Source organism: Physeter macrocephalus, chromosome 17 (assembly GCF_002837175.3).
Source record: "Physeter macrocephalus isolate SW-GA chromosome 17, ASM283717v5, whole genome shotgun sequence".
NCBI classification, from domain to species: Eukaryota; Metazoa; Chordata; class Mammalia; order Artiodactyla; family Physeteridae; genus Physeter; species Physeter macrocephalus.
The window spans coordinates 22,730,113-22,757,141 of NC_041230.1; the positions used below are offsets into that span (position 1 = coordinate 22,730,113).

Sequence of the window (27,029 nt, forward strand, 5' to 3'; positions counted from 1 at the left end):
TTTTGGGGAAACAATAACTCAGGGAAGAAAATGCAAGCAGGAAGGCTAGGTTTTGGAAAAAGACAAGGAATTTCATTTTGAATGAGTTTGAAGTGACATATAGGTAGAGGAGTCTAGCCAGCATCTGGAAATACAGGACGTGTGTGTGTGTGTGTGTGTGTGTGTGTGTGTGTGTGTGAGTGTGTGAGTGACAATTTCTTTGTAAAAATCAAATTCTAGAGCCTCCTGAAGATGTCACTCAGACTGCTCTAGGGATTGCCCCAGGGCTTGCTGTTATTCACTTCTCTTGGTGCCTACTTGCATTTGAAAAAAATCAAACAGTACAAAAGGCTGTATAAATCCCTATACCTCAGACCTCAGTCCCACCACCTCCCCCCAGAGGAAACCACTGCGAGCAGTTTTTATGTATTCTTCCAGAAATTTGTCTTGCATATACACACACATTTAAGTCCCTAGAAGGGGTGAGTCAGACAGCAGCAGAAACTTACTACTATACTCACTGCATCATGCATGCAGAAACTTCCCAACTGTGTCATGTGTCAGTTGCTGCGTGCCCGGGTTTGGGGTCCCTCTCTGCTCAAGTCTTCCAGCTACCTGGTGTGTAGCCTTTTGGTCTGCAAAGCTCTATTATTAGAGTAAGTTGAGTCTTTTTCCTTTAAGTGTTAATTTTCTTTAATGATATCTTTCCTTGTTATAAAGATCTTGTTATAAAAATATACAATGGTAATTAACATGTATGCATTTTAAATGATAGACTATATATATCCGTGTATACTTTAAAAAAAAGTGAGTCTCTTCCCACCCCCAAATTCACTCACCGGGTTTAATCACCATAAACAGTATGGTATATAGACCATGTTCTGTGGGGCGAAGCTTTGGAGAAATACACACACACGTGTATTTTTCACATGGAAAATATAAAGAAGATGACAAGTGACCTGTAATCTCTCCAAACAGATAATGATGATTCCTGTTAGAAAAGCAGACCAACAAACACTAGTGGTTTTAAAAAAATTATAAGATTATACAGAGTGATATGAAATAAAAAACTAAAGTGTCCCTACCTCTCCTGCCATACCCTGCCCCTACAGTCATCACTGTTAACAGTTCTCCTTCCAGAAAACTTGTAATGCAAATAGAAACATATTGTGACTCTGTCTCTTTGTGTGTGTTTTCATTTTTTAATTTTATTTATTTATTTATTTATTTATTTATTTTTGCGGTCCGCGGGCCTCTCACGGTCGTGGCCTCTCCCGTTGCGGAGCACAGGCTCCGGACGCGCAGGCTCAGCGGCCATGGGCTCACGGGCCCAGCCGCTCCGCGGCATGTGGGATCTTCCCGGACCGGGGCACGAACCCGTGTCCCCTTCATCGGCAGGCGGACTCTCAACCACTGCGCCACCAGGGAAGCCCTATTTTTTAAAATTTATTTTATTTATTTATTTGGCTGTGCTGGGTCTTAGCTGCAGCGCACGGGATCTTAGTTGCGGCATGAGGGATCTCGTTCCCTGACCAGGGATCGAACCTGGGCCCCCTGCATTGGGAGCATGGAGTCTTACCCACTGGACCACCGGGGAAGTCCCTGTGTGTGTCTCGTTAATGTACATGAAGGGGCTCCTTTCTTTTAAACATAACAAATCTGAGATCTTTCTCTCTCAGCTCCTTTAGCCCTTCATCATTCTTTTTAATGGGTTATTGGCTATAGTTCAAGGGAAGGTCAATGAGTACTCCTATGATTATTTAATTGGATCCATTGATGGACATCGAGGCTGTTTCTCAATTATTTAGTATCCTAAATCATGCTGTGGTGAATATCCTTGTTCCCTCATGGAAATATTTCTGAAGGGTGAAAAGAAGGGGATTGGTTTTTAAACAGCTTTACAAAAAACTGCACATATTTCATGTAGATATTCAACTTGATGAGTTTGGACATATGCATACCCCCAAGAAACCATTACTACAATCAAGGTAATAGGATATATCCAGCACCTGCAAAAGTTTCCTTGTGTCCCCTCACTTGTTTTGTGGTAAGAATACAACATGAAATCTACCCTCTTAACAAATTTTTCAGTGTATAACACAGTCTTGTTAACTATAGACACTGTGTTGTACAGCATATCTATAGAACTTATTCATCTTGTTTAACTGAAACTTTATACCCATTGAACAACTCCCCACCCACACTCCCATGCCAGCCCCTGGCATCCACCATTCTGTTCTCTGCTTCTATGAGTTTGTTTTAAATATTGCATATAAGTGGAATCATGCAGTATGTGTCTTTCTCTGATTGGCTTATTTTACTTAGCATAATGTCCTTCAGGTTTGTCTATGTTGCAAATGGCAAGATTTCCTTTTTTAAGGCTGAATAATATGTCATTATAGGTATAGACCATGTTTTCTTTATCTGTTCATCTGTCAATGTACATTTGGGCTGTTTCCATATCTTGGCTATTGTGAATAATGCTGCAGTAAACATGGGATTGCAGATAAGATACTCTTCCAGATCCTGATTTTAGTGAAATAATGGGATTTTAAAAATTATTTATATAAATATTATTTATCACTAATTAATACAACAACCTCTGGAGAGGTTGTAGTAATTTACATTTTTACACACAGCATGTGAGTGCCTTTTCCATATGTCCTTGTCAAAATTGGTTATTATTAATCTTAAAATTTGGAGGGGGGAGTAATTGACAGTAATTGAATAGAACTTTGTCGATGCCTTCATGTAAGTCTGAAGTTATAATTAATAAGGACTTCAGTTATGGAAACTGGAAAGCTTGACCTTGATGTGGCAGTGTTCTCAGGCACATTGCAAGCTGGGAAGGTGTCCCTCAGGAAGCAGGGTTAGCCCCTGAACAGATTTTGGCTGAACTGCAGGGGGCAGTGTTGAGCAGGGGGGCCAGCAGTGGGTGATCTGCCTGCCTTGGCCTGGAAGCATCAGGTAGACTGCCATGCTGCCTCTGGTTTTGAGGGTACAGAAGCTCCTGAGAGACTCACACCGCCACCCTGGGCAACCCAGCTGAAAGGGTGTGAAGCAGTTCTTCCCTTTGATAGCCAGAGAAACTGAGCCTTTGAGGGCCATTTTGAAAGGCTAACATTTCTCCCTGGTGGAACTTTTCTCAGAGCAGAAGCAATTTTTTTTTTTTTCATGTCTCTGTTTTGACCTAAATTATCTGTGGGGTTGTACTTTTTAAAATACAGAAGCTATTTTTTGTTGATATTTCTTCCTTGTCACTTTAAATTTTTGTATTATCATTAATTTTGAGATTAACATAAATTTTACCCCAGCAAATTAATTTTGATTCTGTTTTTTTTGTGGGTTTTTTTGGGGGGGGTATCCTCTCCAGTTGTATAGTAGCACCTACTTTATCATATTGCTTTTATATTTTGTACTTTTCCTTTAAAAACAGGGAGTGGGTGTGCTTTCTTGCTCGCTTTATCTTATAAAAAGAAAACATTGGTATCCTGATAGAGGGCACTGTATTTTGATCACTCAGGAATTTTGATCACAGGAGAGTTGTATTTTATAATTTAAGATGAGAAACCGTAAGGCTGCGTATGTAGCATACAGCAGTATTTACTAATTAATCATATTGAGTTTTGACCCAGATGTGGGAGAAACTAAAGTTTTCTCTGAGTCGTTGATTTCAGAGGCATAAAGTTGCATTAATATGCGAAAGCAAACTTGCAAAGTTTCTCTAGTTTCCAGCCTTTATTAGGTCATCATGTCACTCAGAAGTGTGCCAGGCATGTAGTAGTTACTCCAAAAATGGGATTCAGTTCCTTCAGGATTTTTGAAGCCCCTAGATATACATGGCACCATGCCAGTAAAATTATGCAGTCCACAGGGATAGAGCCCCTCAGAATTATTTAAAAATCTTTACTGGAAATTTATTTCCTAAATATACCAACATTTCTCACTTAGTTCTTTAAGCATTTTACAAGTAGCTAGTTAAATATAGACGAGATATAGGTAGTGATGTTTGTGTTTGGTGTAGGTAAGGAGATGACCCTGACAGGCTTGAGATGGATTCTCTTGTTCTTACTGTTCCAGTACGTTTTTGTTTTAATAGCCCTCCCTTTTTCCTTTATTCCTCTTTCCCCCTTCCAATATGGCAAATGCAAATCTACATATAAGCTGTAGAACCATATTTTCCTAAATGGGAAGATGGTTCCATGGATTTTTAAAGTTTAGGGTAGTCTTGATTTAAGGATTTGTCATGTAAAACTGTAATATCTTGTCTCCAAATTAATGTGCTAATTAGAAACCTAAAAGCCTAGTGATAAACAGGAATTTTAGAATCTTCTCCACTTTTTACCAAGTTCAGAAATCTCTTATAAGACCTTTGTTTGCTTCATGGTCATCTAGTTTTTTTATTTATACTTGTAGTGATGGGGACCTTACTACCTTGCAAGGCAACCCCTTTCCATTTCCCGAAGCTATCATCATTGGAAAGCACTCCTGCTCATCTGCAACCTGCCTGTGGTGGAACAGTGTGGAATATATGTATTACACATCACAGAACTACTTCAAATGAGTATTTCTTTTCGTCATTAGATGGAAACTACCCAGTGCAAGGATCATGTGTGACTAGCGTTTTTCCTTGTAATGCCCTGAACATAGGCACTCGGTAGTGTTTAGAGGATGAATTCTTACTTAGTTTCATATGACTTGAAGATTAACTGGAAGACAGGCTAAATATTTTTTGCCTGTATTTGAATTGGAAAATGTGTAAGTGGGCCTTTGTAGAATAGATAACAGTCAAATTTAGGAGGTTTTTTCCATTGGTTAAAATGGAAGTATTCTACAGTGATGTGCTTTCGAACCACAAATAAACTCTGATACATAGAAAATGATCCAGTTAGATAAGAAGTCCATTTATTTTGTTGTTTATTTGTGGTCCTCATCCCTGCCAAAAGTGCAGAAGAGTAAAGCAAGCTGTAAACTCTGTAATGACTAGTCTTTTTAGCTGTTGTCTTTAAGAAGCCAAAGGGGATAACCTTAGAGAATATATTAAAACCTGGGAAGCTTAAAAAAAAAATCAGAAGATCCTAGGGTACCCAGAAGCATACCAAGGAAGACTTGATTCCACCTGCAGAACTCCCTGGAGTTTTAAAATCCAGTTTTCTGTGGTATTGCACAGTGAACAGGCAGAACGCTGCTATAAATCATTCCTTACCAAATGGCCCAGGGTTTGAAACTAAGGGGCTGAAAAGGCTCCCTGTTGCCAACCCCTTGGTTGTGCCTGACGACGCCGAGGCCAGAAAGTGCCAGTCGCTTTTCAAAAAGAACATAGCTGCCCTCAGGCAGAGCCTGAGTCTGGAGCTCAAGTTTTTTTGACTCTGTCTAAAAATAAAACATCAGAAGAGGCAGAAACTGTTGATTGCTTACTCAGCCACATTTTAAATGTTATAGCCAGTGGAGGTTGGGACTTAGACATTTTTCTTTCCTTTCTTTATAACCATTTTGGATCTCCTGGTGTTTCTAGCTTCCTGTGAATCCTGTACCCGCTCTGGACCTGAATGGGCTTGCCGCTGCGGGCACACCCCTCCTTCCAGATTCTGTTACTTCGAGGCCGCACTGCCTACCACTGCCCCCCAGCATGCTCCCCTCTGGCACTTGGCACCCATTGCTATTTAACTAGTGCCCTTCTCCTGGCTTCCTGGTCCATCACAGCTGTGCTAGACTGAGACACCACGAGAACAACCTCACTCCGACTTACCTCCAGCTACCTGGAGCCGGGCCTCCCACCTTGTCTGCTTCCAACACAAGTTTAGCAGATTTCCTCCCATTTTATATTCAGTTTTCCCTCCTGAAGGTAGCTCTTCACAGTTGCGCCAGCTTGTTAAGGAATGCTATTTTCGTTTTCTTCTATTCTGCAGTAGTAATTGACTACACCCAGCCCCTTAGCCAGCCTAGCTTTTCCTTTCATCTTGTTCATCGATGCCCCCAGCCCCTCAGGCCCTCAGCCCTTGCAGGTGTCCTCACTCCTGTCTTTCCATTGCTGGTCATGCCATGCGGCCCAGCCGTTGTGTCTGTGTGTGTGGCACTTCTGGAGCCCATTTCTTTCCTTCCACCATCCTCCAGGCCTTCAGCTAGTTCTTCTACAGTTGCAGTAATTTATGAGCCATTCCTCCGCCTCCAGTCTCGTCTCTTTCCCAATCCATTGTTTGTACCACTGCCAGATGAATCTTCTTAAAATGCTCCATTTTTTAAAGTCAGTCTTTCCCTGGTCCCTCTCAGAAACATTTAAATAGTTCCGTTACCACCGGGGAAGGTCTGAACTTCTTAGCTTTTTGTTCAGAGCCTGCTGTCATCAGGTGCTGCCTTCCTCTCAGCTGCTGCCCCTCCCTTTACTCCTCCCTCTGCCACAGGCTGTGCCCTTTGCTCGGTGCTCCCTGAGTGTGCCTCGTACCTCTCGGTCTCTGGAAGTGTTCTTAGCTCCTTCATGGAGCCTTGTCTGCCAGCCATTCTTTTCAGGTCTTTGCTGATATTCACTGGCTGACCTATTCATTTGACACTTAATTCACTAAGCAAACATTATGAAAGACATGCTGTTTTGCTCCTGTGAGGAATGGATTACAGAGGGGTTAGAGGGTCATCCCCACTGCCAGGAAGCTTGTCTTTGTCACCTAGATTCTGTATCTTCTTGTGTTTATATCTACTGGATCAGAAGTATAAAGGCAGAGGCCAGGCCTTACCCTTGAAATTTAGGAAATTTAAAAATCACCAGCACCCAGCAAATATTCTGCACAGGCAGAAAATACGTGCTGTGAGAGCTGCTAGTACACTTCTATTAAGGCTTCTTGGAATTTGGAATTTCTTGTTTTATTTATTTTGGCATTTTGATTAAATTTTGTACGTTCCCATTTTAGCATGAATTGTAACTTTAAAATTAAGGTGAGGGGGCTTCCCTGGTGGCGCGGTGGTTGCGCGTCCGCCTGCCGATGCAGGGGAACCGCAGGAAGCTTGTCTTTGTCACCTAGATTCTGTATCTTCTTGTGTTTATATCTACTGGATCAGAAGTATAAAGGCAGAGGCCAGGCCTTACCCTTGAAATTTAGGAAATTTAAAAATCACCAGCACCCAGCAAATATTCTGCACAGGCAGATAATACGTGCTGTGAGAGCTGCTAGTACACTTCTATTAAGGCTTCTTGGAATTTGGAATTTCTTGTTTTATTTATTTTGGCATTTTGATTAAATTTTGTACGTTACCATTTTAGCATGAATTGTAACTTTAAAATTAAGGTGAGGGGGCTTCCCTGGTGGCGCGGTGGTTGCGCGTCCGCCTGCCGATGCAGGGGAACCGGGTTCGCGCCGCGGTCTGGGAGGATCCCACATGCCGCGGAGCGGCTGGGCCCGTGAGCCATGGCCGCTGAGCCTGCGCGTCCGGAGCCTGTGCTCCGCAAAGGGAGAGGCCACAACAGTGAGAGGCCCGCGTACCGCAAAAAAAAAAAAAAAAAAAAAAAAAAAAATTAAGGTGAGAAATCTATGAATGTAAAATCATCAGCTGAGTTATCTTATAGACTTAATTAGGTAAGATTTATTTAAGCTAGTGATTTCTCATTAGTTTGGCCCTGCTCATATTAACTTTTCTGCTTTTTTTTTTTTCAGTCTGCATGAAGAAATAAGTGATTTTTATGAATACATGTCTCCAAGACCAGAGGAGGAGAAGATGCGGATGGAGGTGGTGAACAGGATCGAGAGTGTGATTAAGGAGCTCTGGCCCAGTGCTGACGTGAGTACCTGTCTGGGTAGAAGGGTGCTTAGGTGGTAATATCCCTGTGTATGTGCATCTGTAGAGCTGTGATCTCATGAAATTTTAAAAGCGAAGAATTTTCTTCAGCCTTTAGAATTTTGGGCTTCCTAATTAATTGCATTGAATTGGATGACTTACTTAAAACTATTTCTTTGCAGTACTGAATAGCAGCTACTAACTGCAAACTATTTTTGGGAATCATTACTATAAAGAGAAGAAAGACAAATAAGGCCTCCTTGTAGTAGTGGGTTATTTGGATGTGATGTATCAAAACGCTGTTACTATTTTGTTCCAGCCTGTCAGTATGAACATTACATAATTGTGTACAGCTGAATGAAGATGTCAAGTAGGAATTTATGTCATTTGAAATTCGTTTTCATAGGCTAATGCAGGCGTGTGTTCTACTTTCCTGAAACTGCTGTTTTCTTCTCTTTTTCTAATCACTCCTTGTCTCCCAGTATAGCTCCCACCCAGTGAACAAAACTTTTGCCCAAGATTTCCTCTGCTTATTTGTGGTTCTTATTGTGGACGCTCACTTTTTAGGGCTCCTTTGAGGGTCTGTTGTACAATTTTGTGCATTCGAAGAAGTAACTTCTTAGAATCCATTACATTGTACATTGTGTTATGTATGGCTTTTCTTGAGACTCCGTCATGGGCTGGTAAAGGTGAAGCCAGGGAAGTTTTTCTGGTCCAGTTGGCAAAACAGAGAAGCTTCAAATAAGATACTGTAGGTACAGGGAAGAGGGGAGGACACTAATAATATTTTATTGAGCAGCCACTGTATGCCACGTTGTTTCTCCTATGTGATCTAGATTGACAGCTTTCAACTGGGGACAAGTTTCTCCCCCAGGAGGCATCTGGCAATGTCAGAGACATTTTTTATTATCGTGACTGGTGAGGTGCTCCTGGCATGTAATGAGTAGAGGCCAGAGAGGTTGCTAAACATCACATGATGCACAGGACAGCTCCTCAACACAAAGAATTATCTGCCCCGGATGCCAGTAGTGCTGAAGTGGGGAAACCCTGATCTAAATCAGTCCTCCTCCTTCGGAGGTGGGGGATTTTATCCACAGTTGTTTTGCAGATGAGGAGCACGAGGCTGTGATTAGGTTCCTGGGTCCATCTCACCTCGAAAGTTGAACTTTTTTCATTGTTCATCCTTTATTGCAATTACTTGCAGACGCATATTTGCCTGAGTCTTCCACTGTTCTCTGTGGTTTGAGATAGGATATGTCCTGATTTTATGCCACAGCATGATGTTATAATGACAGTGCCTGGTGTTCTCTGTGGAGATGGCCTACAGGCTGGCACTTGTCCTGGAACTGAAGTAGTCTGACCCTAATTCAGTAATCTATGAGAAGATTCCTTTTGAGAGAACAAAGGCTAAGGATTTGTGATCATATCTCTAGATTATCAGGGAACATTAGTGACCTGAACATTACTTTCGAAAGGTTTCTATTTAAGTCTACATATTTGATATTTGAACCTAATAAGTTTAAGCTATATTCCGAATGTCTGCCTATAAGCCGCGGGATCCCGCCTCATGAAAGCATGGTGTTAGAAAAAAAATGCTCTTGTAGTACTAAAAATTACCAGTAGAGGGTGGCAAAACCCTGCATTTCCCCATAGCTTGGTGGCCTTTCATCTGATATTTTAATATAACAATTTTTTCTATTTTAGGTCCAGATATTTGGAAGTTTTAAAACTGGCCTGTATTTACCTACTAGGTTAGTACATTTATGGCACTTTTAAGGGATTGTACATTTTTTTAGAGTGTATGCGCTTTGACTGTTGAATGTGTAAGAGTTGAAACAAAACAGATTTATGAAACAAAAATCCACTTGCCTGTATTTTATTTGAATTAGAATAGAATAGGTAGAATATCACTGCAGAGAACTGTTCAACCCTGTAACTTAACCCACTAACACAGATGTTAATGTAATATTATGGTAAAACACCTGATTATGCTCTAGAACTTTGGATTCTCTGGAATGCCAGGTCTCTCATTTTTTATTAAGAACTCATACTATTAGCTCCTGTTCCAGTGTTCTGATTCAGAAAATCAGGGTACAAACTCTTCTCTGAGGGAAGTCTTGGTCTTTTCAGGCCTCTTGTTTGTTTCGGTCTTCTCAAATGAGGGCTGTCTTGGCCCATAGCTGGGGGTGAGGCGTGTGTGTTGGGGGTGATTTTTGGGGTTAGTAAGACTTCCTTGAGGAGTGAGTGCCCGTTCTCTAAGAATTGAAATGCTGTGGTCTTTACGAAGCAAAAACATTTATGATGTTTTTGTTTTTATTGTGGTAAGAGCACTCAACCTGAGATTTACCCTTTTAACAAACGTTCAAGTGCACTATAGACGTCCATCATGTTTTGCATTTGAGTTTGATTCAGTCTACTTTACCCAAACTTAAAATGTGTTAAAGTGGATGGATCCTAGCAATTTCCATTCTTCCCATTGCTGTCTTAGGCCTACAAAAGCCATAAAATATTCAACTTTGAGTCCATTAATATTTTTCCTTATTTAGGTTCTGAGCCTCAGCAAAACCTGAGTCACTCTTTCTAATAATATAATTAAATTTTATGAACAGTACTACATTTACCTAGTTCAGATTTGAAAAGAGCACACACATAATTACAATGAAAAGTCTGGATCCCACCTCTCTCCCCCAGTTTCTCTCCTTGGAGGAGCTGCTATTACCAGTTCTTTGCATATCCTTCCAGAGATATTCTATGCATGTAAAAGGAAATGTGTGTTTCTTCCTTTTGTACACAAATGGTAGCTTACTAGATACACTGCCTGCATCTTGCTTTTTATACTTAATAATGTAAGTCACAATCAGTTAACCTCATTCACTTGGAAGGTCTTAAGTTTTTTAGTACCAGAAGCCTTTATGAACAGGAAACGTTAACTGGTGTTTTTGAGGTGTTACTTCTTTTAAAATCACCCCGGGAAATGACCAGGAGAAGGAGGAGGTTGTTAAAATCACCAGTTTCCACTTCCTCTCTAAAAACAGTCCTCACCAACACATTTAGTCTTCATTGGGCAGGGTGAGAAATAGAGTTCCATTGTACTAACCTGCTGTCTGTAGCTTGAATGAGTTAAAGTAAGTACAGTTTCTCACTTCTTGAAACAACTCTTGTGTGTGCTCTGTGTTCAGTGACATCGATCTTGTGGTGTTTGGGAAGTGGGAAAACCTGCCCCTCTGGACCCTGGAAGAAGCTCTCCGGAAGCATAAAGTTGCAGATGAGGATTCGGTGAAAGTTCTAGACAAAGCAACTGTAAGTTCTTCAGCATTTCATCTTAAACTCTCTAGTTACTTATGCATGAAACTTGTAAAATTAAAATTTAATTTTGGTGAGCACCGTCGGATTGTGAGTGAATTATTCCTTCCTTTTGTTAATGATCACAGTGCTTGTACATAAAAAGTTGTGTTTGTGAGACAAATGAATTATTCTGGTTGTACATTTCTTTAAAAAATATTATTCAATTTATCATACATAATACTGTGGAGATTTTTTAATATAAAAAACATAAGTAAAAATGTGGATATCTGATAAAGTTTATAGTTGCACAGCTGTTGCTTTTCTATCATATTTTGTATCCTTGAAGAATTGCATTAATTGAAATTTTGTAAATCAAGTCATATTTTAACTAACGGAATGGACATTAAAGAATTTCCACAGAAGCTCATTTTAGAGATAAATGTCTATTTTAGAAATTTGGATTTTTGCATATTAGGTTTTATTAGAGCAAAAAAACTTGTATTGTTTTTTATTAAAAGCTGTTAATTTGGAAATCCAGTTCTGTACACAAAGTTTGCTGGCCTGAGTTTTCTAATGCATGGTAGAAATAGAGCTTTTTTTTTTTTTTTTTAAAGAATTCCTGATATCGCATATAAATCATCCTATCATTTTTCATTTGAGAATCATTCTTACATTTTAAGTTCTCTTGTTAGGTTGTTTTCTGGGCTGTTTGCAAAACTGACCAAAAAGGCCAGCGACTTACTGTGTGTGACTTAAGAATCTAGCAATTTTCTTATTGGAAACAGTTTGGTGCTGTGGGTTGACATTCATAATTCTTGATTTTCTTGAGTTGGAAACTGTTCTCCAAAGTATATAAAAGTTGAGAAAGTTTTTGTTATATTGCATGAGGTTAAATGCTAAATATGTAATGTAAAATATCTAGAAGGCCAAGTCAACTATGGTACGGAGTGTTCAGAATACTCAGTGTTTTTATGTCCTCGTGAGGAGGTCAAGACCTCAAGTCTGATAACCTTCCATCCCCTGATTTTGTCATTTAATTTGGTTAAAGTATTTAAATTTTACCTGTCTTCTCTTTCTAGGTACCTATTATTAAATTAACAGATTCTTTTACCGAAGTGAAAGTTGATATCAGCTTTAATGTACAGAATGGTGTGAGAGCAGCTGACCTCATCAAAGATTTTACCAAGGTCAGAGAATTTATAGTGTTTATTCAGTGAAAATATTAGAAATGGAGTTGTGTTTTGAGATTCTGTTGTGGTGGTGTTCCGATATACTTGGCTAAACTATTTTTATATGTGTATCGCTGACAAATGCTTCTTTTCTGTGCAGTGGTTTTACTTTCCTTGAATCTGCTTGTAATAATCAGTAATTTATAATGTGACCTCAAGTAAGAATTAAGGGTTGAGGAAGCTTTTGAAGAACTTCTCTCCAAGAGTTCAGATTAAGACCCTCTCTAGGGAGCCTTTTCTAGATTTTAATCCCCAAGTCACCTGTAAGATAGGTCCTGCAGGTGTCCTTATCTTATCTTGAAGTGGTTTAAGTCTGTTTCTGCTTATTCTGTTTTCTTCCCAGATAGGGCAGAATTTGTCAACATCATCTTCAGAACATTTCACATGCTTAAACCCATCACCTTTTTTCTCCCAAAACTAAAACTGTGAACTGCTTTGGCTTATGTAGAATATCATTTCTCTCCATTCAAAATGTTTTTATTTTTTAAAAAATAAATTTATTTATTTTATTCATTTATTTAATTTTTGGCTGCATTGGGTCTTCGCTGCTGCATGCGGTTTTCTCTAGCTGCTGAGAGCGGGGGCTACTCTTCGTTGCAGTACGTGGGCTTCTCACTGCAGTGGCTTCTCTTGTTGCGGAGCACAGGCCCTAGAGCACACGGGCTTCAGTAGTTGTGTCGCATGGGCTCAGTAGTTGCAGCACGCGGGCTCTAGAGCGCAGGCTCAGTAGTTGTGGCGCACGGGCTTAGTTGCTCTGCGACATGTGGGATCTTCCCGGACCAGGCCTCGAACCCGTGTCCCCTGCATTGGCAGGCGGATTCTTAACCACTGCGCCACCAGGGAAACCCCCACGATTTTTTTTTTTTTTTTTTTTTTAGCAGCTCTTCAGGTTCACCTTTTTCTTTTTATGTCACAAAAAATTTTAACTCTCCTGTGGTAAACATTATATTCTTGTATAAATGAGCAGAGTATAGAAAAGCAGAAAAAGAAAAGGAATATTATCTGTAATCCCACTCTTTCGGAGGTATTGGGTGTGTATAAAGTTTCTTTTTACCAGAAAGAAACTTTTTAAAAAATTGAGAATAATACGTATGATAAAAAATCTTACCAGTATAAAAGGGTAGTGAAAAGTGAGTCACCCTTATACCTATATGCTTAGATCAGCTTCATAGGATGTGCCTACATCAGCTTTTTTTTCTTTGCTTTTTATCCTCTTCTTGAAATTTTTAACAAAAGGAATATAGCACACTATATACAAGTTGTCTAATACTTTTTTTTTAACTTAATATTTTGGTGGGTTTTTCTGTATCAGCACAGTCAGGGTTCCTTCATTATTTTCACTGACTACATGGTTGTCCCTTGTCAGGATTATTGTGCTTTGTGTAGCACTTCCCCGGTGTTGCTTCCAGTGGTTTTTTTCTGTTACAAAAAATGCTTGGTGGACATCCTTCCATGCCTACATCTTTCTTTACACTAATAAATTGTAGGAAGATTCCCGGAAGTGGAATTTCTGGGTCAGAGGATATATGCAGAAAAAATTCTGTTGGAAATTTGCCTAGTTGTTCTTTAAAGAGACTATATTTCTGAGTTCAACTGTAGTGGTTTTTGTTTGTTTGTTTGTTTTTTCCTGCATTAGTTTTATTTTTTATTTTTTTCCAATTCAACTGTAGTGTTTAAAAATGATTATTTCTCCATATTTTTGTTGTTTCTCATGCTTGCTTACTTTGACATGATTTGCAAAAGTATAAACTCTTTTTCTTTCTTATGGAAGCAGTTTGCTTTCATTGTTAAGTGTCAAGAAAAGAGTGGAAATCACTAGTAATTCTACCACCCCTAGGCAATGGCTGTTGACTTCTTTCTCGGTGTTTGTGCCTGCTTTGTTCCCCTCAGCGTCCCTAGCCTAGGGCCTGGCTTGTGGAGAGTACTTAATGAGTGTGTGCCTGAGTGAAAGACAGACTCACACTGTCCATATTTGCCAGCATGGATGTTCTCACCCTTCTTTGTAAAGCACAGAAGGTGGGTCTGTGTGTTCACCTGCCCGCATGGAGAACAGCAGGCAGGATGGCTCCTGCTCCTGGGCTCTGCAGAATCATCTGAAGGACCCTGGTCTGCCTATGGAGTGCCACCTACAAGAAATGATTCTTTAAAATCCCACTGATTTAGTGCTTTAAGAGACAGGAATTCCCTGGCGGTCCAGTGGTTAGGACTCTGTGCTTTCACTACATGGGGCCTGGATTCGATCCCTGGTCGGGGAACTAAGGTCCTGCAAGCTGGGAGTTGTGGCCAAAAAAAAAAAAAAGAATTGAGACGTTGTCCTGTACTGGTTCTGTTACCTATTTACAATTGAATGTTATTCGGTAATGGTCATAAATGAATGTCACAAAACATGTATTGCTAGCGTTTCTGTCCCGTAGTGAGTGCTTGGGTGCTGTCATTTATGTCTACATGTTTTAGATTTTAGATGTGAGGAGACAATCCTTAATTACTTATAGCTTACTTTTTTATAGCTTGTTTTTAAAATAGAAAATTAAGTATATTACATATGTCCACCAAAGTTTGTAATGTAAGGACCAGTTTATACTTAGAGACCATATATGCTGTTAATGCTTAGGGCTATTATTGATGTAGGAATTCATTGAAAATACAATTTTCTTTTCCAGAAATATCCTGTATTACCATACTTGGTTTTAGTATTGAAACAGTTCTTATTACAGAGGGACCTTAATGAAGTATTTACAGGTGGAATTGGTTCTTATAGTCTCTTTTTAATGGCAGTGAGTTTCCTTCAGGTAAGTTATACCATACTAGTGTGCACTAAACATTTTTAAAAATAAATCAGTTGGGAATCATTTTGGAAAAAATTTAAATCAAGCTCTAATTAGAGTGTTTCCCTTGATTACTTTTGACTTTTCCCGTTAAACTAGGTACCTTTTTATGATTTAGCAAATAAGTACTTTAAAATCACTAGGGAAGAATATTTTTTTTTTATTTTTAATCCCGTGTGCTCTAGTATTTTGAGACTTTTCACTGCAAATTTTAGCATGCAAAAGTATGGTGTGGCATATATATGGAATCTAAGAAAAAAAATGTCATGAAGAGACTAGGGGTAGGACGGGAATAAAACACAGACCTACTAGAGCATGGACTTGAGGATGTGGGGAGGGGGAAGGGTAAGCTGTGACGACGTGAAAGAGTGGCATGGACATATATACGCTACCAAAACGTAGGGTGGATAGCTAGTGGGAAGCAGCCGCATGGCACAGGGAGATCAGCTCGGTGGTTTGTGACCACCTAGAGGGGTGGGATAGGGAGGATGGGGGGGAGGGAGACGGAAGAGGGAAGAGATATGGGAACATATGTATATGTATGGCTGATTCACTTTGTTATAAAGCAGAAACTAACACACCGTTGTAAAGCAATTATACCCCAATAAAGATGTTAAAAAAAAATAATAAAAAAGTATGGTGTGGTCTCCATAGGTGTCAATAGCAATACAAATGCCAAAATTAAGAATGTCTTCTAAGCAACCACTCTTGTAAGTTTAGCTGGAATTGAGATTTGCTGTCTGGTTAAGATGAGTTAGAAGTCTTAATCCCGTCAGTGAGCGTATTTATGTGGTGCAGTGTTGCCAACTGCGTGACTCTGCTGGTGAGTCAGAATGACTTCCCTGATGTTGGGCCAAGCCCGCGCTCTCAGCATCCTGGGGCAGCTGTAAAATTCAGCCTTATAAATTGTCCCCCACCAGGTCCCCCCACACCCATGGGGCTTTAATTTAGGTTGTCTATAACAGAAGTACTATTACGATTAGCCTGCTCTAACTCCATGAGCTATTGGCTGCTATGCTAAACCAAAACTATAGTAATACTGTTTATAGAAGTTAGAATGTCATTTATTATCCTCACTTTGAATTTAGAGAAAGTCCAATATAATTTTTTTTTCTTCTTATTTTAGTTACATCCCAGGGAAGATGCTTGCATCCCCAATACAAACTATGGTGTTCTCTTAATAGAATTTTTTGAATTATATGGACGACACTTCAATTATTTAAAGACTGGCATCCGGATAAAGGATGGTGGTTCCTATGTGGCCAAAGATGAAGTACAGAAAAATATGCTAGATGGCTACAGGCCATCCATGCTTTATATTGAAGATCCTTTACAACCAGGTATTGAATTTAGGTAAATTTATGGACATTCAAAGAAAAAGGCATTGGGAATTCCCTGGCAGTCCAGTGATTAGGACTCACTCCGTGCTTTCACTGCTGAGGGCCTGGGTTCAATCCCTGGTCGGGGGAACGGAGATCCCTCAAGCCTCGTGGTGCAGCCAAAAAAAGAAAAAGGTAGAAAAGGGCATTGTCAGTCATCATATTGTACTTTAAACTCTCTTCAGATGAAAAATTAAGCATTAACTTGTAATTGTAGTCATTTTTTTTCCTCAAAATATTTTATAAGCAAACACATGAACATAAACACACACACACAGCAGAAAAACACATTGCATACTTCCAAATGAGTTGAGTTGGGAGTAGACTCCATTCGACTCTTAAAGGCAAAGGAGAATGGGTATTAACTATTTGGGTGGGTTTGTGCATCTCCAGTTTGGTACCATTTTTCTTCTTTCTTGCGTCCTCACTGCTCCTGATTCTAACCAGTTGTCAGCCGGTGCTTTAAGTGAGGATTTTGAGGTCCTTAGAGGGAGTGAGCACGCTCAGATGTCTCAGAATTCATGAGAGAAAGGGTACCAAGAGATAGTTTAGTTTCCCTTTGGACCCCTTCTTACCTCTTTAGTTTTGTATAGTCTCCCTTTGCTTTTTCCAGCTTTATGTTGGCTCAAAAGTGAGCAGAAAATGAATTCCTCCTGTGCTTTCATGATGCTGTGTTTGCTTGCTTGTATCCTAGTTTTTCTGGGCAATATTTTTTCCTGATATAATTGTAAAATATTTAGATTCCATGTTATCGAGCTTCAATGGAAATGCTTTTAGTCATTTGCTTTAATGTATTGGCCTTGAAAATGAGTAAGGAAGGGGAGTTAACAGATGGAGTAGTTGCCTAGGAGCCCTTTTCTGGCTTGATGAGCCATCTTATAAACATTAATAGTTCTGTGTGGGGACTTCTCTGGCCGTCCAGTGGTTAAGACTCCGCGCTTCCAATGTAGGGGGCTCAGGTTCGATCCCTGGTCGGGGAACTAGGATTCCATATGCCGCGCAGTGCGGCCAAAAAAAGAAAAGAAAAGAAAGTTCTGTGTTTATTCATTGAGGAAATGTTCACTGGGAGCCTACCCTACATAAAGGACACAAAGGTTTTTTCAGCAAGATGGTCCTTGCTTTTTAGGAGCTCATAATTTAGTGCAGGAGATGTCTATATACCTACCAAGCAAAACATAAGTCTTTATAATTTAGCTTGGTTTCCCTCTTAGGGAAAAACAGGCAGTTACTTCTTTTATTTGCATGACTGTGTATGGGATAGTCCTATTGGGCCAGAAGACATTTAGGCAATTTATATGCCATAAGAACATATTTATGCGTGATGCACACGTTTATAGAGTCTGGGGAGCTGTGGGACCGACTGACAGCTCAGATTCTGAGTGCCGCTCTAGCAGGATAGTAAGTGCCCTTGCTCTCCCAGAAGAGGGCTCACAAACATTTGGTTCATCTTAAGCCACGGTAAGTTTTAATATCTTATGTATATATTTCTTTTAAAGGTAATGATGTTGGAAGGAGTTCATATGGGGCCATGCAAGTGAAACAGGCCTTTGATTATGCCTACGTTGTTCTGAGTCATGCTGTATCGCCAATAGCAAAGTACTATCCCAACAACGAAACGGAGAGGTAAAAGTTTAACTAAAATCAGCCCATTGGGTCAAAATTGGTTGTGGCTTCTTATCTTCAAATTAATGTACCTCCCCTCTTTTTTTTTTTAAACACTTGCAGCATATTAGGTAGAATAATTAGAGTAACAGATGAAGTTGCCACATATAGAGACTGGATATCAAAGCAGTGGGGCTTGCAGAATAGGCCTGAGCCTTCATGCAATGGTAAGAGTTTTTCATCGATTGAGTATTAGAGGCTTTTCTGTGTTGTGTGTGCTTAATGGGAAGAAACGTTTTCCAATCTTTTGCCACTCTTTCAGGAAATGGTGTTACCTTGATAGTAGATACTCAGCAGTTAGATAAATGTAATAATAATCTATCTGAAGAAAATGAAGCCCTTGGAAAATGTAGAAGTAAAACTTCGGAATCTGTTAGTAAACACTCTTCAAACTCTTCATCAGGTCCAGTGTCTTCCTCTTCTGCTACACAGTCCAGCTCTAGTGACGTCGTAAGTATGAAGACATCGTTTTCTAAACCTAGACCCTTAGGAGTTCTGTCAGGGGTGACTCTATCTAGAGAGCCAAGGCTAGCTCATTTTCTTATTTGTTCCTGGGAAATTTTAATAACTTTATGGTTGTACTTTTTCTCAACATTGTGTTCAGATTTTCAAGCATACAGCCAAAAGTGAAAGGATTTTAGTGAACATCCATATACACCACCACTAGATTCTACCATTAACATTTTACTGGCTTATCACAGAGCTGTCCATTCATTCACCAGTTCATCTTATTCTTTGATACATGTCAGAGTATTGCAGACATTAGCACACTTCCCACAGAGTGCTGTGGTGTGCTCGTTAACCACAGCTCAGTGTTTGTCCAGTTTTTTCTTTTGATATAAAATTAACATATAAGGAAATCTTAATTATACATTTACTAAATTTTAACAAGTGCATACACATCCGTAACCCCAAATCCTAACAAGGTACAGACTATTACCATCACCCCAAAGAGTTCCCTCATGAAGTTTTCAAGTAAATTCCCAGTCTTACCCTCAGAGGTAACCACCGTGACGATTTTCTAATGCCATAGATTAGTTTTGTCTATTTCAAAATTTTTATATAAATGGGATATATACTCTCTTGTTCACCATTTAGAAATGTACAACTTAAGTGGTTTTTTTTAGCATATTTATAATATTGTGCAGCTATACCACTATCTAATTCCAGGACATTTCCATCACCCCCAAAACAAACCTATTAGCAGTCCCTAATTTCTTCTCTCTCCCTGTGCCCTGGAAATCCCTGATCTACTTTCTGTCTTATCCTGAGTTTACTTAAAATCAAGATCTATTAATAAAATGGGCTTTATCGGCTTCATTAAGTGTATAACATAAAATAATCTAAATATGGAAGAGGCATAGTTTTTTGTTGTCAACAATGACCATTTATCATAATGGAGTCATAAATGCTCACATGCAGGATCTACCTGTGTGCGGTTCTGGTTCCTAGAGCAGAGCTGTGGAGGACAGAATGCTGAGCTAGATGTCACAGGCACAGGGGCGAGAGCAGACACGGCCTCGAGAGGGAGCCTTAGGGACTGAGAGTATGTGTCTCTGAAATGCTGGGCAGAGTGTGAGGGGAAGGGTAGAGCTGAGGAAAGAGTAGCAGTCATGGCCCCAGCAGCCCCGAAACAGGTGGACTCAGACCAGTGTCTCTGGGAAGTCTGATCCACTCGGTGTGATCGGTTGGCGGGAGCACTGATTTGTTACCACAGACTCCGAGGGGCTGAGCTTTGTGAGATTTGGTTGAAGACATTGAATCAGGGACTGGGACCTAGGTCCTCACTCTTTACCGTGCTCGTTCCACTATACCATGGTTCATTTTCTGTAAATAAAAATGCAGATAAACTTGGACCCCTGTGAGCTCCTTCAAGGCCGATTAACAAGGTCAGGCGTGGGCAGTGGATTTAACAATGAACAGAAACCCTCTGATAGAATAAGCCACTTTAAATGTTTGGAAGAAAACTTAAGCAGTTAATTTTATAAATTCCTCAGTGTGCTTCCTTTAACTCCCAAATATTTATTAGACTTAGTCCAGAGAGTGCTTAGCTGAAGTTGTTTTCCTTTCTTAATATTGAATGTCTAAATTATTACTGTGTCACATTATAATTCATGTGACTTGTGTTAGGATTCCGATGCGACACCGTGCAAAACCCCGAAACAGCTGCTCTGCCGCCCGTCCACTGGGAACCGGGTAGGGTCGCAGGATGTGTCCTTGGAGTCCTCTCAGGCAGGCGGGAAAATGCAGAGCACCCAGACCACTAACATATCCAGCAGCACCAACAAATCCCAGGTGTGTGGAATTTGTGTTTTTGATTGTTAATATTCGGTCTAGAATATTTAGAGTTATTTAGAGTTTTGTACATGCATATACATATATACATATGTATTCATACACATTATGGATTTAAAGAAAGCTCTAGGTTAAAAAACAAACATATTTTGTTCAAAGCATGACAGTGCTTCTAGTAACAGGATGTCCTGAGGATCTTTGTGAGACACCATTGTAACATAAACCTTTGTGGGAATCTAGCACCTGGTCCTTTTAAGATGTCCCGGCCAACCCACCTATTACAGATTCAGCATAAAAAAAATTGCTTCAAGTTATAAAAAGTTTCAGCTGTACTTGAAGTAAACTCCCGTGAAGTTTTTGTATGACCTCATTGCAGTGTTGTGCACATCTGGGAATAACATATCCTTTTTTATTTTAAAATTCAATACCTAGTTGCCTGTGTTGAAATGATCAGACAGCAGTCAGCCCTGGTCAGCTGATTAGCTTTAGCTTTGACTTAAAAAGGCCACAGAGACACTCTATTGTAAGTTTTTCAGTTGCCTGAAATTTTATTCATCATGAGTAATGAATCCAAATGAGGGGAAGAAGTCATTTCATACTAGACTCTGGCCTAAGGCCATCACACCCTCTCCCAGTACATCAGGGACCCTGGGGAAGGCCCCTTGGCAGTATAGATTGACTGTTATGTCAGTCACCTCATGTGTGACTTGACTCGCAGAATCCACTTTACCTATAGTCACGTGCACCAAACACAGACTCGTTTAGAAATGGCAATTAAAGTGACACTTGGTAGCAGGAAAGGAGTGGCCAGCTGTGATGACCCCTGACCTGGCAACACACCTGCATGTCTGACAGCTTCTTCCGGTAATGCCATTTGTTACGTGGTGTATTGGTTGATAGGCTCCTTAAGAAAAGACTTACATTCTATATACTCTGTTAAGAAGACAGGGCTTCTTCTTAACAGAAGGAGTGGTCTATGTTTTTTGATATTTAAAAGTTTTAGAGCCCGAGAGAGTTAACCCCTGTAGCATCGTTTTCTGCCTGCTAGATAAGTCAGCATATTCCCAGTTATGAAAGCTCCCCGAGGTAGGTCTTAGCCAGTGCTCTGTTGAATCTGCAATACTGATACCTTTTTGACCGCTTTCCTTCTCTGCAGCATGGATCAGCAAGGCTCTTTCGTTCTTCCAGCAAAGGCTTCCAAGGTACAACCCAAACAAGCCATGGTTCCTTGATGACAAACAAACAACATCAAGGCAAATCAAATAATCAGTATTACCATGGCAAAAAGAGGAAACACAAGAGGGACGCCCCCCTCTCAGACCTTTGTAGATAGTCGGCGTTGTATGATGGACTGTCTTCTGTGTGCAATGATCTCATGCTCAGGACAGTTGGATAGGGACTCCTGGGAAACATTCGGGAGCCTTACACTGTTCAGACGTTGATTTAGCAACTGCGTTTTTTCCCAGCTCGCCACGGAATGGATCATGAAGACTGACAACTGCAAAAACAAAAAGCAAGCAAAAAAAGGGGAAAAAAAAGGCTGCTCATTTGATAAGTCATATGCTATAACAGGGTCATTTTAAGATTTAAAGCTTGAATGTAAAATAAATCTATTTCTCATTGGCTTTATGCAGAGTTATAGGGAATAGTATTCAGTGTGGGTAGGGTGATAGAAACAAGAAACAATTTCAGAGGATGGGGTGGGGAAGGAAAACACAGGTATCTTATAGGAAGTCCAGATTTCAAAGGGGAAAGTGATCTGTGCATGTTTTTTTTTTTAAATATTTTTGCATATATTTACCATTTTATTGTGTGTATATATAGATGACCATATAGGAAATTGATATTTGTAATAGTGGATTTGTTAATACTTTTTACATAACATTACTGTTTAAATTGTAAACAGATTTTTCTCAGGATTAGTTTGAAAAATAATCTGAATTGTCATCTTAACATCCATCTATAGGGAAGTGATTAGTTCTATTACTCAGTTTGTTTCCTCAACATTGAAATGACTTAATAGAACCCTTGTGACCTGCTGCAAAAATTTTCCTCTCTAAAGAAAAGGTTATGGTGGCAAATGACGTTTACTTTATTTTGTAAGAAAAAAAAAATATGTACTATGTACTTTTGTGTAAACACTGAAAAATCTCTAGTCATCTCTAAGAATTAACTTGCAACTGTTTTCTATAGTGCTGTCGTCTTGGGCAGTGGGCAATTACATGACTTTGTGTTTGTTTCCTTTGCAGTCTTTTTTTTTTTTTTTTTTTTTTTTTCTTTCTTCCTAATAGGAAAAAAAAACAGGCCACCCACGTCTGGTCCCATTCCTGTTGCAGTGAAACCTCGAGTTCCACAGACGTTGCATGCTGGCTCCTCTAACCCTGTGTGCTGCGTGTGCTTGTTTTTCTCATCTCTTATTCTTTTTTAAATTCATGCTTAACTACTGTGGGAGAGAATAACTGTAAACAGCTTTAATTAAATCATACTTATAAAAAACTATTTTCTTATACTCCACTTTATGCTTTTGGTATTGTTGATCTTTAAAAATTAAATGGTCTTTGATAATGGATGTATTTTGTATTGCCTTATTAAGACCAAATACTTCTTGTCATCCCATTCTTTATCCTCTCCTTTCATGGAATTGTTATCTTTAATTAAAACTTTTTTAAACATTGGCTTGTTTCAATCATACTGTAAATTTTGGTTGTGGTCAGTTTTGAGTGCAAATGAGATGTATAATTCTGTTATTCATCACATGTTGAGTTTGAAACTCGGTTGGGAGTATTTAATAGAATGTAAGTGATTTCTGAAAATGCTTTCTTTCAAGGTGAACACTGTTATGTTTAGCATCAGTATGTCTGGCTCTGTTAATTACAGCCATTTCTGAGATGAGATTCTTTTATAAATATATACATATAAAGTACTATTGGCTTTTAGGAATTTCTTTTATATACGTTTATGAAATACTGAAGACCAATCAGACCATTAATGGACACTTAGTGCAACTTTTTATAAAGAAAATAATGCTAAAATAAGACCAAAACTGATGTCATCACTGAAATTAACAGTTTTCAATAAGTTCGTATTTTAATTCACAACAAAAAAATGTGTTCCAAAACTGGAAGTTCATAATACTTGTGTAAACTGTGGAAGATTTTAAATGTGATGTTATTTTGACAATGTTTTAAATTTTAGAGTCACATTTTATTCTGATCAGAATTTTTATCAAGATGTTGAGCTTCTGTTTTTTGAAACTAGTTTGTCATAACATATTGTGCATAATCACAGTATTTATTTTCTAGGACTATTGTGAATGTGTAGACTTACGTTTACTGCTAAGGGAACAATTATTTATAAAATAATATTAAATCCAGTATTAGCTGCCTATTTCAGACACTTAATACTTGCAGAGATCCATGTTACATTTACCACACTGAAGTTTTTTTTTAAAGAATCACCCTCATTGTTGAAAGTAAATGTACTCTTAGGGTGCAGATATTAGTGTTTCAATAAGCATGTGATTATATTAAGGTGGTGGTAGCGGGAAGATAATCTTGATTCCATTGGGAATCTTAGGTTTTCGTAAATTTATTGGGAAAATAGTTTTTCCTGTACTGCTGACGTTTCTTTTTGGTAAACAGTATCTTTCTAAAAGAAAAGCATGAAGGAGAAATTGAGGTGTGTACATTTCCTCAAATGACCAGCAATGTATTCGTGAATACTGTGTATCTTGCAATGAACGGTGTGGAAGCTGTTCATTTTTCAACCTGAAGTAAAATACTTTCAAGAACTTTTAGTTTGCCTGCTCATTTGTTTTGTACATTTCATCTCTGTATTTGACTCCTGTCTTTTTTTCTTTTCTGAGTTTAAATACTTTCTATAAAGATTTTGTGAATATGTCAGAAACGTGCCATTTAAATATTATAGTCCATCCATATCCATGAGTCATAACCTTCCTTTGCTAGTACTTGTAGAATGGGGTTTTACAAATCCTGCCTCACTGTGGTGACATTTCTCTGGCAGTGGCGTATGTGTCCCTGGTTGGTGTGGAAGCTCCTTAAAAAGTCATAATAAACTTTTCAAAATACTGGTTTTTAGAGGTGCTGATGGGTCAAAGAGGTGTCAGCACAAAACCTGAGTGGTTATGCTTTGATGATAAAGGTAAATGCATTTTTTCTTCCATTTTTAAGGTGTCCGTGAAGGTACCCAGTTTTTAGTGTCTTTGATTTGTCTGGAGATGTTGCGCGTGGCTTGCAAATCTAGCTTTGATCTGAGGGATCCACTGGTTTTACATGTAGTCGCTCTCCAGTCTTCACCAGTTGACCATATTATATTTTTGTCCTGTTTTGAGTGTTTTACCTTTCCTTGCGTTTTGAGCCTCTCATTAATATTTAGGTTTAATATTTAGGTCATTTGCTTTGGCTCCAGATATTCCTGGATAAAGTCTTCACAGAGCAAAACACGTGCGGTAGGGAGAGCATTTTTAATAGCCTTTTTTCCTCTGGAGTCTTAAAGCTCCTTGTGTTTTCTTTTCATTGCCTTAACCTATGGCCTAGTGTTTGGGGGTTCTGAACTGTAGGTGGGTCACAAGAGAGTATGGCTGCTCTTGAGCTGCAGGACCCTATTGCTGTGACGTGTATTCATTGCAAAGACCTCCCCGATGACAAGGACGTAGTTTTTTAAGTTGCTCTGTAGAAATCCCTAGGGGTATTATTGATAAGTTTTGCTGATATTTTTATTGTTCATGACGTATCTTCTCAACTTTAGTATCGATCTAAAGTTTGAAACCAATCAGTTCCCTCAGTTATCACACGCTGTTGATTTCTTAGTGTTTCAGTCACTAACTTGGAATGTTGATAGGAAATTGGTTGCTTCTCAATTAACTTTTCAAGCATTAAATGGTAAAGTATAAAAAATATTCCCAATTTTGCTGTGATAAATATTAAAATGCCAAAATTAATAATCAGAAGAGTTTATGCTTATCCATCAGTTCTTACTCTCATTAAACTGTTTGAATTAGTGGAAAGCAACATTCTCGTAAAGTATTTTGTGAGCAGAGTATTCAATAAATGACTCTATTAAACCTGAGTAGGAAAGTTATAGTTAACAGTTACTCTTTATCCTAATTTTCATCAGTGACATCTAGTGAAATGTGTAGAGAGAGGATGATGTAGCATTGAAGTGGGATCAAAGATACGTGTAAGTAATTCTTTGGAAGTGGTGTCTTTACCTTGTCCCAGTTTCTAAACCTCAAGACTCTTTAACTGCCTGCAATTTTGTCAGAACATTTATGGATGGAATAATGTTAAAGAATGAATTTTAATATGCTACTTGGTAGTTACCATAACTAAGAAACAAGCCAGATTTTACCCCGGAGAGTATTTGCATGACTTGAAAACCCTACATCACCCAGAAGCCTTTTTCTCGACCATCTTCTTGTGAGCTGTCTTGACTTTACACCTTAAGCAACATTTTTTCTTCAAAGAGAATGAACTAAATGTCTGTATACATTGAATGCTGACAAAATTATTAACCAAAGGAATTGCTTATAAAGTCTGCTGATCTGTTTTTTATCCAGAGTTAAATATTTACTTAAGGACAGCTTTTAGCTCATAAACTGCTAATGTGCTAATGTTTGTTTTACTCATGTCAGGTTGGGTTTTTGTTTTTGTTTTTCCTGAGTATTTGGCCTTTATATTTTCTGCTTGAGTATGTGCCTTATTAAGTTTAAGTTTAGCCTAGTCCATAGTCTACTAGCCTGAAGGAGGTAACACTTTAGAAAGAGGCCGAACCAGAGAGATGGAGATAGTGCATCCCCTTTGATGACTAAACACTTGAGGTATCTCCTGGATTTACTGAGAGACATGTTAGCCATGTCAATAAGAACAGATGCTAACAGGGAAGTCAGGTGTTCTCTTATTTTGTGTATTTCAGCGAACGTGTTGATTGGTATTTGCACGTCATCTTAATTTTGCATTTTAATTTAAGTCCTTTTGGTTCCACACAGCCATGGCTTCTTCTCATTGCAGCAGCTTCTACGTGTCCTGATTACAGGGAAGGTCTCCACTAAGGAAACAGTCTGGATGAATTTGTTAGGAGTGTTGTTTTATCTTAAAGATGCTCTGGTAACGAGAGATGATGAAGTAAAACAAGCTGGTCGTTACCCACTGGTGGGGTGGGTGGGGAGGGGAGAAGAAAGAGGCCCAGGAGAAGCATTCTATAAAGCCAGTAACTTGGTGAAATTTAGTCCTTGTCTCTTATGGATTAGTCAGCCGTACTTTTTGGAGAGAATGAGATTTTTGGTTATCAGCCACTTTCTCTGAGTTTAAATTTATCTTCAGCTTTCTGCTTGGGTTCTGTGCAATTCATAGCTGTTCCCTCAATCATTTCATATTACCTTTTATATTTGGTTGCGGCTTATCGCAGCATGTCTCTTTGTCCCTAAACATAATCTCTGAAATTTAAGATCCCCTCCCTCTGATTTTTACATACTGAAACTTCCAGTCACTTTTTTAAAAAAAGTCTTTTGAAAGTCCTGTAATCCTAAAACAATTCAAAGATTTGTTACAAGTATCAGAGTCTTCACACTGTACTCACTACTAAAAGGCACC

At 39.0% G+C, this 27,029-nt stretch overlaps 1 protein-coding gene across 4 annotated transcripts in view; it reads left to right on the forward strand.

Moving 5' to 3' along the window:
- TENT4B (terminal nucleotidyltransferase 4B) overlaps positions 1–24,342 on the forward strand; it is a 58,548-nt gene extending 34,206 nt beyond the window's left edge. Inside the window, exons 2-13 of one of the 4 annotated variants that reach the window (XM_055079028.1) lie at positions 7,623–7,746; positions 9,448–9,494; positions 10,923–11,043; positions 12,108–12,215; positions 14,918–15,046; positions 16,209–16,422; positions 17,958–18,084; positions 18,187–18,290; positions 18,527–18,573; positions 20,254–20,418; positions 21,575–21,620; positions 22,668–24,342. In XM_055079028.1, coding sequence (XP_054935003.1) covers positions 7,623–7,746; positions 9,448–9,494; positions 10,923–11,043; positions 12,108–12,215; positions 14,918–15,046; positions 16,209–16,422; positions 17,958–18,084; positions 18,187–18,290; positions 18,527–18,573; positions 20,254–20,418; positions 21,575–21,620; positions 22,668–22,846 — 1,411 coding nt within the window. In that variant the 3' untranslated portion in view covers positions 22,847–24,342. Of the gene's footprint in view, positions 1–7,622; positions 7,747–9,447; positions 9,495–10,922; positions 11,044–12,107; positions 12,216–14,917; positions 15,047–16,208; positions 16,423–17,957; positions 18,085–18,186; positions 18,291–18,385; positions 18,574–20,253; positions 20,419–21,574; positions 21,948–22,667 lie in introns of those variants that run through there. The other 3 variants (XM_055079027.1, XM_007113762.4, XM_028477956.2) reach the window with 3 other exon arrangements.
- Positions 24,343–27,029: the final 2,687 nt, after the last annotated feature.